General features: G+C 42.2%; 2 protein-coding genes across 3 annotated transcripts; both read right to left on the bottom strand.

Annotated features, from left to right (window-relative positions):
• Window positions 1–2,811: 2,811 nt before the first annotated feature.
• Window positions 2,812–5,081, bottom strand: rpl22l1 (ribosomal protein L22-like 1). Its single transcript, XM_037080134.1, has 4 exons — window positions 5,034–5,081; window positions 3,544–3,657; window positions 3,176–3,297; window positions 2,812–3,005 (listed from the first exon to the last, which is right to left on the bottom strand). The coding sequence occupies exons 1-4, from the start codon at window positions 5,040–5,042 to the stop codon at window positions 2,861–2,863; spliced, it is 390 nt and encodes a 129-aa protein (XP_036936029.1). The 5' UTR covers window positions 5,043–5,081; the 3' UTR covers window positions 2,812–2,860.
• A 2,505-nt stretch (window positions 5,082–7,586) lies between these two features.
• Window positions 7,587–13,802, bottom strand: eif5a (eukaryotic translation initiation factor 5A). 2 transcript variants are annotated; one of them, XM_037080131.1, is made up of 5 exons: window positions 13,650–13,802; window positions 11,168–11,355; window positions 10,088–10,192; window positions 9,121–9,252; window positions 7,587–8,749 (listed from the first exon to the last, which is right to left on the bottom strand). In XM_037080131.1, exons 2-5 carry the CDS (start codon window positions 11,333–11,335, stop codon window positions 8,684–8,686), a joined length of 471 nt encoding a protein of 156 aa, XP_036936026.1. In that variant the 5' UTR covers window positions 11,336–11,355; window positions 13,650–13,802; the 3' UTR covers window positions 7,587–8,683. The 2 variants fall into 2 exon arrangements, with proteins under 2 accessions (XP_036936026.1, XP_036936025.1); XM_037080130.1 differs by lacking the exon at window positions 13,650–13,802 and adding an exon at window positions 13,441–13,477.
• Between the last annotated feature and the right edge of the window lie 946 nt (window positions 13,803–14,748).

Below are 14,748 nucleotides of genomic sequence, written 5' to 3'. Positions count from 1 at the left end.
ATTTAAAACCAGAACCTCTGGGGGAAACAAAGCAGCTGATTTTGTTGTCAGCACTTTATGGACATTGATGCGACCTGAGTTTCATGTTGTTAACACACTGTCAGAGCTTCTCTCAGGGGGACTTCAAGCCAAACTGGAAAGTACCTGAAAAATCAGCAGTAAGAGACGAAAACTCTCTGCTGGAGGAACATGAACAGCTTAGAAGACCGTTATCTGTAGTTTTATTGTGTCAGTAACTGTGAGCGTGGACAGTTCAGAGCTCCGAAACATCTTCCTGCACTTCTGCTTCCTTGTTGATTGTATTTCTTTACAATTTCCCTCATTTAATCATTTGTCCCGCAGGCCGATTAAATCAGGACTCTGAATATAAACTGTGAGCTCGTCAGTCGGAACGTCTGTACAAACTGCGACTCTGCACATCAGGATTTGAGACGCCATCAGCCGCAGAGCAGCTGAAGGTGGATGCATTCCTGAGGCTGCGTGCTTTATACACAACAGATGAGCGGATGGGAGTGAATCCAGACACACACACACACACACACACACACACACACACACACACACACACACACACACACACTGAAGAGCAGCAGTGAAGCAAAAAACATCCTTTTCTGTTTAAGGGAATGAAGGTTTCTGCAGCCTGAGACGCCTCATCATCATCACACAGTTTGTAAAGAAGGAGAAGCTTCTGTGTGTGTTGTTGTTGTGAGTTTCCTTCATCAGTCTGTTCTGACGAAGTGAAACCTCGTGCGACAGCAGGGTTCGAGCTCCCACCTCAGCGTGTCTCACTCGTCCTCTGGTCACACTCTGCTTTTTCATGTTTTCACTTGTTTGGAAGCATTGACGAGCTGTGAAGGCTCCTGAGGGCACAACGATGAATTTTACACACTGAGTTCAGTTTAATCGATGTTGACAGTGATTTGTCTTCTGTAATAAATTATCATAATGTCATTTCAGTGCCTCTGTAAAGCTCTTTGACTTGCCTTGTGTCTGAACTGTGTTTATATAAATAAACTAGAATAAGTCAGACAGACTCATCTAGTTTGGAGAAGAAATTCAAATAATCACAATATTAATGAGGTAATAATACAAACGTGTCCCCACAAGTGAATAAACAAGCTGTTCTCAGTAAGGTCCCAGAACGCTGTGTGAAGTTAGAAAGGTGGCAGGGTCCGCCACATATGAAATAAAACAGAATAAAGTGTGTTGTTTGATTATTCAGTTTGTAGAAAATCTTTCTCTTCTCATTAAAATTCTTGGGGAAATACATCTTCTAAAAAATGTTTTGACTTCTTTCTTCATCGTGTTTCAGGACTTCTGTGGTTCTTGGATGAAAAGTTCCCTTCACTGACGTGTCTGTCCTCGTAGTTATCACCGTGCCTCCGTCCTCAGATCATGAAAGACATGAAGGATTCAGTATCCTGATGAACATCATATAAACAGCAGCTCATATTATAATCATCTGTTCATTAATGTCCATTTAAACCCTGCGGAGGAACAACTTTGTGTTGTCCAACCTAAACAAAGACGCCTCTGAGTTATATTATGGAAATGAGACAGGAGACATTTTACACTGATATTCTAAACATCTGTGTGTGTGTTTACTTGTATTGTCAATAGTTCAACATCTGTAAACACATTTCACTTTGCAATCCTGTTTTGCACGATGACAGTAAAGCTGAACGTTCTCAGTGTTTCTGATCCACACTGAGGTTAAGAATATATAGAATATATATTATATATTCTATAGAACATAGTCCTGACGGCTCCAGGCAGGAGTGTGTATGTTTCTTGTTTCTGGGTTTATCAGAGTTTCATCTGGAGGTTAACACTGCAGCCTGGTGTCAAAACTATTACAACTTCTGATTCTGAAACAAAGAGGAGAAAAAAAGCTAATTACATTTTGAAATGAGAGCATTAGTTCTGTATTTTAAAATTCTTCAGTTTGGACGTGAAGCTCCATCAGCTCCGTCTGAACGATGCTGGTAATAAACGCCACATGTAGGTATGTGGACACCAGCTGTGGCTCCACCCAGTGTGCACTGAGTGTACTGCTTCAGCCTCCATCAGGTCACATCGTCGCATCATGGTGTCGCTGCAGGGCGACATCAGCGTTGGATAATGTTAGAGGATGTAGTTTGAGGTTTTGGTGTTAATCAGCCTGACCAAATTGATATAAATGAGGTGGACAATATAATAGAAACACCTGTTGTGATACGGTGAAATGATTGTGAACACACAAGTCTCCCATCAATGAAACTGGATGATGTTTCTTTTTTTTTTTACAAGATCTGCAGTAATAAAAACATCCTGAATTTGTCCTTTTGTAAAATTATAAACCTTTAATTTTTCTACCTTAGTCCCGTTTCAACATCTTCTGCTAATGTAAAGTTTAATAGATTTTAAACAGATATCTGTTGACAGGTAGCGATACACAGGTAGTGACAATGTTTGTATTACATATAATAAAAAGTCCAGCACCTGTTTATAATTGACTTTTCTGTCTGGTCTTGATTTGTCCGAACACGAGGCTGAAGTGAACTATAACACCGTCATAAAAGGAGAATGTCGAGTTGATTTGTTGTTTTTCTACACACTCCTACACTGTCAGATACATCTGACTGGTCGTATTTGGTGAAAAATGTCTAGATATTGTTATTGTGAGTTTGTGTAGTGAATATCTGATGTGCTGTCAGTCCAACTCCACATACCATCTGTGGGAAGGTGCATTTGTTTTCAACACCTGTCACATGTTTCAATGTGCAAAGATTTTTTTAGTAGCATAACAGAATAAAAACATGACAGAAATGTTGTTTTTCCACGTTTATTCTCCGGACACACAGACAGCTGCGAGCGTCTACTCGTCTGCCTCCGACTCCTCGTCGTCCTGGCTGATCTGGAAGTAACGCAGCTCGTACGTCTCCTTGTCAGACGCCACCACTCTCAGCCAGTCACGGAGGTTGTTCTTCTTCAGGTACTTCTTTGTGAGGTACTTCAGATACCTGGAGGGGAAAGGAGGGTATCGATTAGTCCTAAGATGTTTGAAGTGCAATGAAATATGAATCAGTCTTTGTTATTTTAGTAATATTGATCTGGTTTCTGTTTTGAAGCAGGAAACAGCAGCGTTCTGATTCCCGGTAATGTTTACTGAGGTTCCACTGTGTCATCTCACCTTTTGGAGAACTGCTTCTCAGACGTGACGTTGATCTTGTTCTTCATGCGGCCGACCTGGACGATGTTACCCAGATTCCCCGTCTTCCCGTTGACCTTTATCCTCTCCTTGAGGAAGGTTTCCTGCGGGACAGAGCACAGTGACGCACTAGGGAAGAGAACCCTAGTATATTAGGAGCTAGGGAAGGGAGCCCTAGTCCAGACACGAGGTTAGCTGCTTGCAGAGGCCATTAAATGAACCCTGTCATGACTACATTATGGATTACGTGCGGGAAAAATAATCACATTTTCAACTGTGTTTTTACCAAAATTAACTGTTAAAATAAAGTCTGTCACTTAAAGCACAGTAACTTTTGCAGTTAGACTTACAAAGTTTGCAGAGTCCAGGATCCCGTCCTCCACAGGGTGGGTCAGGTCCAAGGTGAACTTCCATGAAGCTCCCTTTTTGGACTTCTTGCCAACAGTCGGCCTCCTTGTTTTGATCTGAGAGGTTTAAAAAAACAGGAACAAGATCAGAAATGTTGATATCAGCAGCACAGATATGGCTTACAGCAGTTAACTGGACAAGAGAAAAAGAGATGTGTGGGTCCAGTCCAGACTCATTTGAACGCACACTGGCTTTTCCCAAAAATACAGATAAAATCTATTTTAAGTTTAACTCCCACGAGGGGTCGCGACCCCACACAGACAACAGATGTTCTCGTGGCTCTTTTGCTGACTAGTGTCTCTTCACAGAAGCTCATTCAACACTGGTTGTGTCTGGTTTCACCTCAACGGTCACAAATGAAACATTGTGTTAGTAGTCAACAAAGTAAAATATCAATGCTTCATATAGATTAATGAACCTATATAATGAGTCTATACAGAAATACATCAGATACAATGTAAAATATTATATCTAACATATTAAAACTGACTTGGACTATAAAACAGAAGTGGCAAGTTGTACACAACTTATTGTTCATAATAAAATCAATATAAATAAACAGTGACAGGAAACATTCACCTGAATTCTGCTGACGTGTAAAGACATCTGTCAATAAATGTTAACGCCAACGAGCAGCGACAGAATGAATTCACCCTTTTGCGAATTTAAACTCAATCTGATCTTTTCAAGGTTAATATTCTAATTGTATTACTCTACATTTATTTGATAGCTCTTATCACTAGTTACTTTAAAGGTTGCATACTGATATTGACAATTCAATGAAAAACAGTGATTCCAATAGAAAAAAGGTTAAAATCAGATGTAAATATAGTTATAGTTTATTTTTACTTGTACTTTAGATATCGAGGAATAAACAATCAAGCAAAACACTGAAATATCCCGAATGTCCATAATTCATTTTGAGTGGTGAAAATAACTTTTTATTAAGTAAGAATGCATTTAATTCATTATTAATGAGGACAATGAGGTCCAGACAATGCAGGCTTTGGATAATCTGCCAGCAGTTTCATTTAAATAAGATTAATTAATAGGATGGCTAATATTTATGCCATGCCGAATTAACCAGTGGGCCAGAGACTACATGTAGACTAACATGTGCAAATCAAGTTGGTAAGTTATTAGTAGGAAAAACACTGATACAAAGTAAAAGCGACTTTTTTTAAGTGGGGTTCTGCCTCCTGTGACCGCCTGATGAATGGGACACGTGTAAGCTAGCGTCAAGAATATTACGAGCTAATGCTAACTCTGCTAACTTGCCGGTTTGCTCCCCTTTAAACGCGCTCATTGTTCGACACTCAGCTCTAAAGTCGAAGCTTCGCTTCGGTTCACACGATATTGAGTGGATTAAATCAAAAAGGTGAAAGGATTGGTGATAAAAACAGTAAAGTCTGGAGGAGGTGGCCGGACTTACCGGTGCCATGTTAGGAGCTCGGAAGGGAAAGAGAGAGTCGGACGTGACGCAGCCGTGACGTAGTTAGCGCCGCGCGGAACGCCCTTACCAAATATGGTGAAGGCAGCAGAAATAAACATTTCCACACATGAATCAGAGAACATGGCTCGACTGAAGACCCGAGCACATTTTTAAACCCGGAAATGTGATTTATGTTCTGAACACACACCACACACAGCCTGACGTCACCAGGATTCATCTGAAAACGTCACAGTTTGAGTTGTTTTTGTTGTTTTTTTTACCTGTTGTTTTGTTTCAGCCGCTGTCTGTGTCAGGTGATCAGTCCAAAGGTCAAGCACAGCCCAAACACACCCTGATAATAAACCTGCTGAGCCTGGTTAACCATTCACACACACACACACACACACACACACACACACACACACACACACACACACACACACACGGGCCTCAGACCTGCTAACATCAGTCGGCTGCATTTGTTTGAACATGCAGGGAGAAAAAAACAAAAAAAAAACAAAATCCATCCAGATGAGTCAGAGCAGCCATGACAGACATGCATCCTTCTTTCCATTGTGGCGGTTCTTGTGGTTGCAGACGTGCAGGGAGGCTCACATGACTGTTCATCATCATCATCATCATCATCATCGCACCACCATGGAGGACTCTCAGGCCGGGCGTGTCTCCGCCCTGCAGCTGAAGACACGGTATCTGCTGCCATGACTACATGTGCAGACACACAACAGAGAGAAATACAGCACACATCCAGGAAATGTTGAAGCACAGGATGCTTTTTCCTCCCCGCAGTTTCGGTCTTCGTATCTGTACGAAATCCACAACTTTTTGACTTGTTGCCTCTAGACTACTTTCCTCTGAGAACAGCTGCTTTATTCACTGATAGAACAGATAATTGCCTCATTAATACTGTAGATATTTAAGTTTGGAGTTTGAATTTCTTCTCCAAAACTACATACTGCCCCTTTAATCACCTGCACTATTCTGAGCTTCACAGTTGAGCGTCAGTCGCATCATCGCAAGTAAAGATCTACAAACAGGATTTTCGCTGGTGCTCCTGCTTGTTAAACAGGTTGTACTTGTATTCAAACTGGAGTTTATCGACACATCTTCAGTTGAATGGACCAATAAAATAGTTTTGAGCCGAGTTATTTAGGACAGGAGTTCCCAACCACTGGCCTCTGACCCCCTGATGAAAACACCATTTATGATTTATGTTGTGTGTTTTGTGATCCACTTTCATGGAAATGGAAAAGTTTAAATATGACAGTGAGCAGAAACAAGAGCTGAGTTCAACCAAAATTATACCCACAGCTACACCCAACCAAATCCCAGGTGTGTGGTGTCAGGCGGGAACAGCTAGTGAGGCTTTAACGCTCACCTCCTGGTCCAGTTTGTAGCGCCAGATTTAAGACAACAACTTTGAAGACAATTCTGCTAACAAATACTGGAGGAGCTGTGATGTGGTTGGTGACCATACTCAGATTTGGGAATGCCCAAAAATAAACATTAAAGGAGAAAATTCTAGAGATGGGTTCTGACATCCGCCTGGACCCACTGAAGCTCTTCAGAAAGAAGTGTTACCTGATCACCTGGACAGAGTTCTGTTGGGTGTTCTGGTGAAAATGATTAAGTGGATGAAACTGAACACAGGAGTCAGACATGTTTGCATGATGGAACACAGCTGCAGCTAACAGTGACACCAGTTATTGACTATTTATTAGGATTCTTGTACCATAATTTTTTATTTTTCATCCATTTTATTTTTATGTACAGTCTTTGCAGGTATACATCAGGTAACTGCAAGTATGATCTACCCCTATAATGGTGTAATTTGTTCTTTATGACAAGTGAAACCCAATCTCAAGGTGATTTTCTTTAATGTTAATTGTCTGTTACTGTGCATCAATGGCAATAAAGTTTTGAAAAATAAAAAAATGTTTGGAGCTTGTAAACACAGAGGCAGAACCCTCTGAACAGAAGTCAACGGCAAGACACCTTTTGGATCCTGTTTGAAACGACCACAGGCTGTCAATTTAAAATATACACGTATTGAAAAAGGGGGAAAACGCTTTACGCATTTCAGCCGCTGATTATAAAAGGAGATTGTTTTCAGAAAGCCAACACACAGAAGCAGCTACAAATAGGTTTTTGGTCAGAGTTACATCAGACACCAATTATGTGATTGTTGGGTATGCAGACTTTGAAATTGGGCCCTTGCAGTCGTTCACTTGATTAGTTTTCTGACAAACTGCAAATTTAAGTTGAAGTGTGATCCTTATAGATTGGGAAAAACGTCCTGTGGCACATTTCAAAACCAGAACGAGTGTCTTGCCCTTCACCACCAGACATTGTCACCACACCTGACCTCTCTACACGCTGACAGTTCGGAGTTTGTAAACTACACATTGTGGGATTAGGTTTGTTGTTAGAGGAGTCGAGCACTTTAGAAATCCACCATTGTTGTGAGCCACACCGTCACAATACCACAACGACTTCAAATTACTGGGTGTATTGGAGACAGAAAGCCAGACATAGTTTGCAGTTTTTGTCCATTTGTTTCATCGTTTTATTTTTGCCATCTCCAGTCAGGTGACAAAGGCCTCGAGTGAACAAAAATTTTTGCAACTCTACCACCCTCCCCAACCCGATCGAGTCCCTCAATAGAACCACACGCCTCACTGCAAACCGCCTCCCACATTTCGGAGGCCCACACCGCTACACACTCATGCCTCTCAAAACAAGATATAACACTCCTTTTGTATTGGGGGATGACCGGGGCAGCGGGGTGAGCCCTCGACTGCCCCGGTGGACGAGAGGTGTGAGTGCACAGGACCCTCACGCCCCTCAAACTTCTACACAGACAAGAGACTGGCATCACGAGGGTAAATCACTGAAGCTTGTTTCTGGTCTTCTTGGGGGGGAGGGGAAAAAAAAAAAACAAAAAACACTTCTCTTTTCTTGGTTTTAGAGCTTTGACATGCTGGGGTGGACCTCAAGTGCTCTAAGTGCTAGCCACCACCATTACCAGCAATAAGGAGAAAAATGGACCTTGTCGCGCCCAATCCACTCAGGAACCAGAGCAAAAGGCCATGCTGGAAAGCGATATGGCTGCTAGAGGGACAATCTACACCAGAATTTAGTATCTACAGGGGCGACCCCTCCCTCCCACTGATTTAACAACTCAAAAAACTGCCCCCCTTCCCTTCCCTCTAAAAGGCTAGACCTGCTATATTCAAGAATATAAAAAAATAATCATACAAAAGCTGAATCCCGTTGTTATTTAAACATTCAGGAATGTGAGTGGTGAAACCAACACTTGAAGGCAAAAATAAGCAGGAATGAGCAACTGATCATTATTTTTGAAGTTGTTTTATATAAAGTCGATTGTTACCAAACAAAACCTCAGCGATCAGGCAGAGCGCCACGCAGCGAGCTGCGGTGGAACTTTTCCCAACAGCAATGGAAAAGAGAAACGAAAAGGGGAGGGGAAAAAAAAAGATCAATGATGAGAAAATCACAACAGAATGATTGAGGTTGTCTGTGAAGGCCGACGCTTTGGTGACAGAACCAATGAGAATGCAAGAGACTGGTTGTGGGTGGTGCTTGTTGCCTGGGCAGCAAAGTCCGTCTCCCTATTTGTTGGCCAAGACCTTGGTAGCGACAGCACATTCATCCCCCATGGCAGAAATCACGGTGACCTGCAGAGAGTGCACACAACATGTTCGAGTCAATCATCTGAAACTTTACACGTGCGGCTCGCACGCTTCACATTTCCTCCGTGCTGTGACTTTCTGCTTTAATTCAGGACTGAAGCCCGTCTGCTGTCAGGAGGGAAAATTAAAAATGTCACAATCATAAACACACATGGTAGACACATCAAGACGGTGTCGTGTTCTCACTGCTGCCGACAATGTCAAAAATCTGCTGTGTCGTCTTTTAGTCTCTGGTGTCGGGCGTCTTCCTGCCTGCAATTGGGCCAGGAACTACACAGACCCATCAATTATCTTGTGACCTTTTAATAATCTGGCATATCTGTGCTGGGGGTTCAGAAGAATCCGTTTACACTTACCATGAATTCATCACCCGCATCAAACTTTGCTTCGATTTCCTTGCCGATGTCGTTGTCAGGGACACGCAGGTCCTCCCTGATGTCGCCGTTGTCACTCATCAAGGACATGTAGCCCTCATTGATGTTAACCAGCTGAGAAGGTGAGGAAACATCAGAAAACAGTCAGTGACCACATGTACTGCAAAAATAAAGACTTGACCGTCTTGATTCCAATCTTATTTCTGTTTACCGGCTGTGGAGCAATAGTGTCAAACTCTTGTACGTGTCCTAATTGCATTATGCCGACAAATACTTTCCTGATCATATTAAAAGATCCTCAGTTGGAAGAGAAAACTGGATCACAAGCAGAATTACTGCAGTCTCAAAGACAATTTTTGATGCGTTTGAAAATGCTGTTGATAAATGTACCTATCGTCAAATGCAAGTTCTCTCGATGTAAACTGAGCAAGCAACATGAGGCTACCGAGTAAAGATTAGATTATCGGTGCAGATATTCAGCACTTCCCCAATGATCAACGCCATCTTACAGATGAAATACAATTTATTTCCCTCTGGTGCAGCAGCCTCAGCATGTGGTCAACACTCAGTGGTCACAACACGATCTGATGTCACATGTAACGGCTGATCTGCATTGAATAATCTGAATTTGAAAAGTAATCAGCAGCTAAATTGATCAAATAAATGAAGTGGATTAAGTAGCAGAAAAATGGAAATGTTGAAGCGAAGTATCTCAAAATCTAATTTAAGTACAGCAGTTGAATACATTTTAGTTACATTTTGATTATTTCTTTCCTGTAAATCTGTTGGTTCCAGTTATCAGTCTCCTTGATTACTAATCAGCTCTGTTTCCAGCCTCACAACAGAGAACTGAACATGATGCTTTAGAAAACACGCCCTTTTTAAATCGAGTTACACATTGTTGGTAAACTGCTGACACACTGGTGAGGGACAGTCTGAAGCTCCATACCTGGTAGTCTATCCTCTTGATGGAGGGAACTTCCATGTTGTGGGTGGAGGGGCACATATCTTCATGCTTCTTGTTGGTGAAGATGTCGATGCCAACCAGGTTAACCTACCGAAGGAAAGATTACACGGTGATGTGAAGTATTTAAGAATCCTAAACATGAAAATTTTTGCTGTTCAACTTTGTGTTTTCTTTTGCTTCATGCATCTTGCTCAGCAGTGTCAATGCATTCTGACATGTTGGTTCCAAAATTTGAATTCCTAAATACGTAACCAGCTCGCCCTAAGCCACACTCATGATCATAAACACTGCTCAGGTGGTGGAGTCAGCCAATACGACCGCTAGTTGCAGCTAACTGAGCTCACCACCAAACAGCAGCTACAGTTAATGTTACCTTGGTGGCATGTTGCTCCCAAATTTGTCAGAGGTATGAATCTGACAGGTGGACAATTCTTACATATCACACCTTTAGCAGGAAGAGTACACGTGAACACATGCTGCCTATAACAGTGTCGACAAAAATTGTGCCTGGTGCTCTTGAAAAGCATGACAACTCAACAGAAGCAATCCAGGCCCTCAACTTTTCCACTCTGATACTTTCCCTTGTCTGAATCATCTCTGGTTTTGAGGCCCTTGACTGACTATGAGTCAGGTAAAATGTTTCCCCCAGTTTAGGAGGCAGGTGAACAGGGATCCCAATGTACTGTACGCACTGAGCATCGTACTTTACACTGTTTTTTCTTAAATCACTAAATGAGTGATGCCAACTTTTACAAGTGTACAGCCAGAATCTTAATTTTTTTCTCAACATTTGTGAGTCCCACAGGAGGTTAAAGTCCATGTGGCAGCACTCTGGTGTTTGAAGAAAAAGATAAGCACACTGTGCATTACAGGAGCAACACTTCAGGCAGCTTGGCGCAGACTGATGTGAAATCTGAGATCTTTAAACCCAAGCTGAGCCTCCTATCCTGCCAAAAATCTTCGACGCTGGTTGAGTTTTTTCCTTTTAATGTTGCACTGCCTCCTCACAGCTGCCGTCAGTTTGAAGGGGCTACAGTAACCACGGGTTGAGGATGATTTTACCTTGGCATGTCCGTGCTTGCCGGTCTTGGAAGTGGACATCTCCACAATTTTGCAGGGACGTCCCTTCAGCACCACATAGCCGTTCTTACGCAGAGCAGAGCACTGCATAGGGTAGGTGGCGGAGGCGCCAGACTCGCCACATGTGAAATCAAGATCGGGATCTGCCATGGTGCGATGGGTCAGGGGCGCTGAAAAAGATATCCACACGTCAATCCATTTGGCTCAGTACTGATTAAGGATCAAATACATGTTAACTTACTATATTTGAGCTGTTTAAGTTTGTATCTAGGCTAGAAAATATTACAGGTGGAGCTGAGAGGTACACAGGGTGAGAACGAGTGATGGACGAGCCTGTTGGTGGTTCTGCAAGAGCTTTATCTTTGTGTGTTTTTTCTAAAGATCAGCAGTTTGAGGTGTTTACATGACGGCTGCAATAATCACAGCAGTGTGTGAAGTAATGCGACATCAACTACTTGCAGATTTTTTTAATCTAGCTTCTCATCTACAATAAAACCTCCAGGGAGAGAACGCCAACCTCACAAAAATGTTCTCACATTTCATCAAGGCCAAGTTATTTTATATTCACGAGTTGTTAAAGAGACGCTACATTTGGAGGGGGAAAAAACTCTGAATTTAATATTTACCATATTAATGAGGTAATGATACAAACTCACGTAAAAAATGTTTCTGCAAGTAAACAAGCTGTTCTCAGAGGAAAATAGCTTGACGCTAGAAAGGTGGCAGGGTCCGCCACATGTAAACAAAGTAAAACACTATTAAAGTGTTGTCCTTTAAAGTTAGTTTGTTTATTCAGTCATTAAAACAATGTTTTCTTTATCTGCGAATTAACTACAAAGTACATTTAATGAAACTAAATCTTAGACGGGTTTTCTGAAGATTGGCATCTCTGCTATGAACCACTGAGAGCACGCACGAGTACTGAGATGGACCTGCGCATTTCTAGTTCTGGTCTTTTTAAGGGAGTTGTTGCAAATAAGTTTAAGACTTTTTTTTTAAAGGTTAGCATTTGATGTTTTTACATCCATTTCTTATAGAAACAAGGCAGCGTTACATATTCTATAATCTCCAACCAAAAAAACCCACCAGATCTGCCCACATTCCTATCACATATCAATAACTCTGGACTTTTAAATACCATTTTTTTTTCTGGTATTGTGAACTTTGACTAATAGGCTCTGGTAAACACAAAGGTAAACCTCTTGTGTGTGAACACCTGATAGGCAATCCCATGATATGTAGGTTTCCGGCGGGTTAAATGACTTTTTAATGGCCCTGTCGCTGCCTGGGCTGAGCTCGGAACCACTGCAGCCTTTTCAGGGCCCCACTGTGCGGTTCAAGCGCTACACCGCTAATCGATATCGCGAGATCTCGAGAAAAGTGGCATCCTCATGATCTGCTCCGCCGATTTAATTAACTCCGCCGTGAGTGATTAAAGTCAAGCTAAAAAACACAAAAAGCGACATCGAAATGTGGAAGTGCGGACAATTTACCCGACTCGACACGAGGGTGGACGGCTGCGCAGCTTCAAGTCCACCAGGCGTCTTTTTTTTTTTTTTTTGATGTGTTGCTAACTGCAACTTCAGCTAAACTTCATAACTCATCAAAAAAAAAAAAAAAAACTAACATTAGCTAATTAGCAATCAAAATGTTTTAATTCTAGTCAGTTAAAGACATTGACTCCAAGGGGAACCGAACCGGTGGTTTCGGAGGTCTCACACGAACACATTAGCTAACGCGAGCCGTTAACAAGTTAGCGTTAGCCGGCCTGGAGTTTACAAGTGCAGCTGCGCCAGATAACGGTAACGTTACCGGGCCAGCTAACAATACCGCTGCATTACGCAAACATTAGCTCGAGTTAGCTTATATTTTATGTTTGAAAAAACCGCATTACATGAGCTCGCATCGTAGGAAGACGCTTTTAACGCCGCGGCGGTTATTTTCCGACCAACATGCGCCGCCGCCTCGCAAACAGCGGATACCGTTATACGGCTGTGTTAGCTAACGCGATGCTAACAGCGGCTAGTCATGCTAGCAGCCCATTCAGCTCCGTCCAAATAAAGGCAGGGATTGTCGCTCGGTCGACAGCGCGCTGCGGTGTAGCTCGTCATTTATATGTGATATGAGTTTAAAAGGCGAAAGACACGCAGACGGCGGGTTCTGAACGCGTGGCGGAAAAAGCAGAAATTAGCCGAGAATGACAAGCGACTTCCACCGACCGCGCCGCCGAAGGCCGCATGTCCCTTTGATTCAACCTGATGGTGTTAGCTGGATCATGGACACCCACACCCTGCCCAGCGAAAGCTCTTCCACCGCCGCGAAACCCAAGAACTACTTCACCCAGCGTCTCCGAACAGCACACGGCTACTTTAATACCTGTGAATCCGTCCTCAGCTCACTTAAAAAACCGTTAGGTCTCCCATTTATCCCCCCAAGGCAGAAACACGCGCCATGCCACACTTACCTTCCACGAAAAAGAGGACCGTGAGTGCGCAGGCGCGGCCAACTTTACTGCAGCATCCGTAGAGGAAGGAGGGAGGGGGGCGTTTATGTGTTCCGGTTGGAGCCTGGCAGAAAGGGATGCCAGGTCCGTACCAAGCAAACCTGGCAACACAGCAGTTCTGTCGTTCTTACGGGGGAATCGAGGCGTCTGGTGTTTTGGTTGAAGCGCCCCATTTCCACCACTAATCTGATTTATTCAGGTTTTACATTAAAACATATATTTATTTTGAAAAGCAGAAGACAAAAAGACACAATGCACACATGTAAAATAAAATAGAATAAAATCAGAGAGTCCAGGAAGTTACACTTTACCCAGATAATTTCTCTCTTCATTCCCATGACTGAATAAACAGAATAAACAAACTGATATTCGATGACGAAACAGTTTCATTCTGTCTTACTTTGTTTACACACACACATAATTTATTGCACTTTAAATCATTATCGCTGTAAATAAAACTGCAGCTTAAGTTCCACTTTGCTCATTTTATTTTATTTACCTCAGTATTTTATCTTGTTTTTGTAACTGCTTAAGCATTTTATTGTGTATAGTACTTTATTATTTTTATATTTGCCCTTACATTTTGATTGTGTTTGTACTTGGACCACTGCTATTATGACCTAATCCCCCTTAGGGATTAATAATAATATCTATCTATCTATCTATCTATCTATCTATCTATCTATCTATCTATCTATCTATCTATCTATCTGTCTATCTGTCTATCTATCTATGTGGCGGACCCTGCCACCTTTCCAGCCCCAAACAGTGTCCTGGCACCTACGTTCTGAGTATAAACTGTCCTCTCTAAAACTACATATTGCTCCTTTAAGCCCCGATGACGCAGCTTCAACTGGAGGGATTCTGGTCCCAGTTCACGACCACTGATAAAGAGTGGGAGCTTTATCAGTGATCCACAGTGTGCAGAGGGTCTCTGTTGTTCTAATAATCTTTCATTATCTTGTTTTGATCTAGCAACACTCCCAAAACTAAAAATATTCAGTTTTAAAAGACTCAGCAAACCAAGTGCACGAGGATGTTGTGGAGGACTGTATTTGTC

Source organism: Acanthopagrus latus, chromosome 19 (genome assembly GCF_904848185.1).
Source record: "Acanthopagrus latus isolate v.2019 chromosome 19, fAcaLat1.1, whole genome shotgun sequence".
In the NCBI taxonomy this organism is placed as follows: domain Eukaryota; kingdom Metazoa; phylum Chordata; class Actinopteri; order Spariformes; family Sparidae; genus Acanthopagrus; species Acanthopagrus latus.
This window is presented reverse-complemented; position numbering and strand designations above follow the sequence as displayed.

What these genes read in the sequence shown, in the direction of transcription:
- rpl22l1 (XM_037080134.1), bottom strand. An exon ending in TCCTGGACTCTGCAAACTTT is followed by an intron (nt 3,298 to 3,543) that starts GTAAGTCTAACT and finishes TCTGTCCCGCAG; the next exon opens with GAAACCTTCCTCAAGGAGAG. An exon ending in GAGAAGCAGTTCTCCAAAAG is followed by an intron (nt 3,006 to 3,175) that starts GTGAGATGACAC and finishes TTTCCCCTCCAG; the next exon opens with GTATCTGAAGTACCTCACAA.
- eif5a (XM_037080130.1), bottom strand. Translation starts at nt 13,462, where the DNA reads ATGATCCAGCTAACACCATCAG. An exon ending in GCAAGCACGGACATGCCAAG is followed by an intron (nt 10,193 to 11,167) that starts GTAAAATCATCC and finishes TTCCTTCGGTAG; the next exon opens with GTTAACCTGGTTGGCATCGA. An exon ending in TCAAGAGGATAGACTACCAG is followed by an intron (nt 9,253 to 10,087) that starts GTATGGAGCTTC and finishes TCACCTTCTCAG; the next exon opens with CTGGTTAACATCAATGAGGG.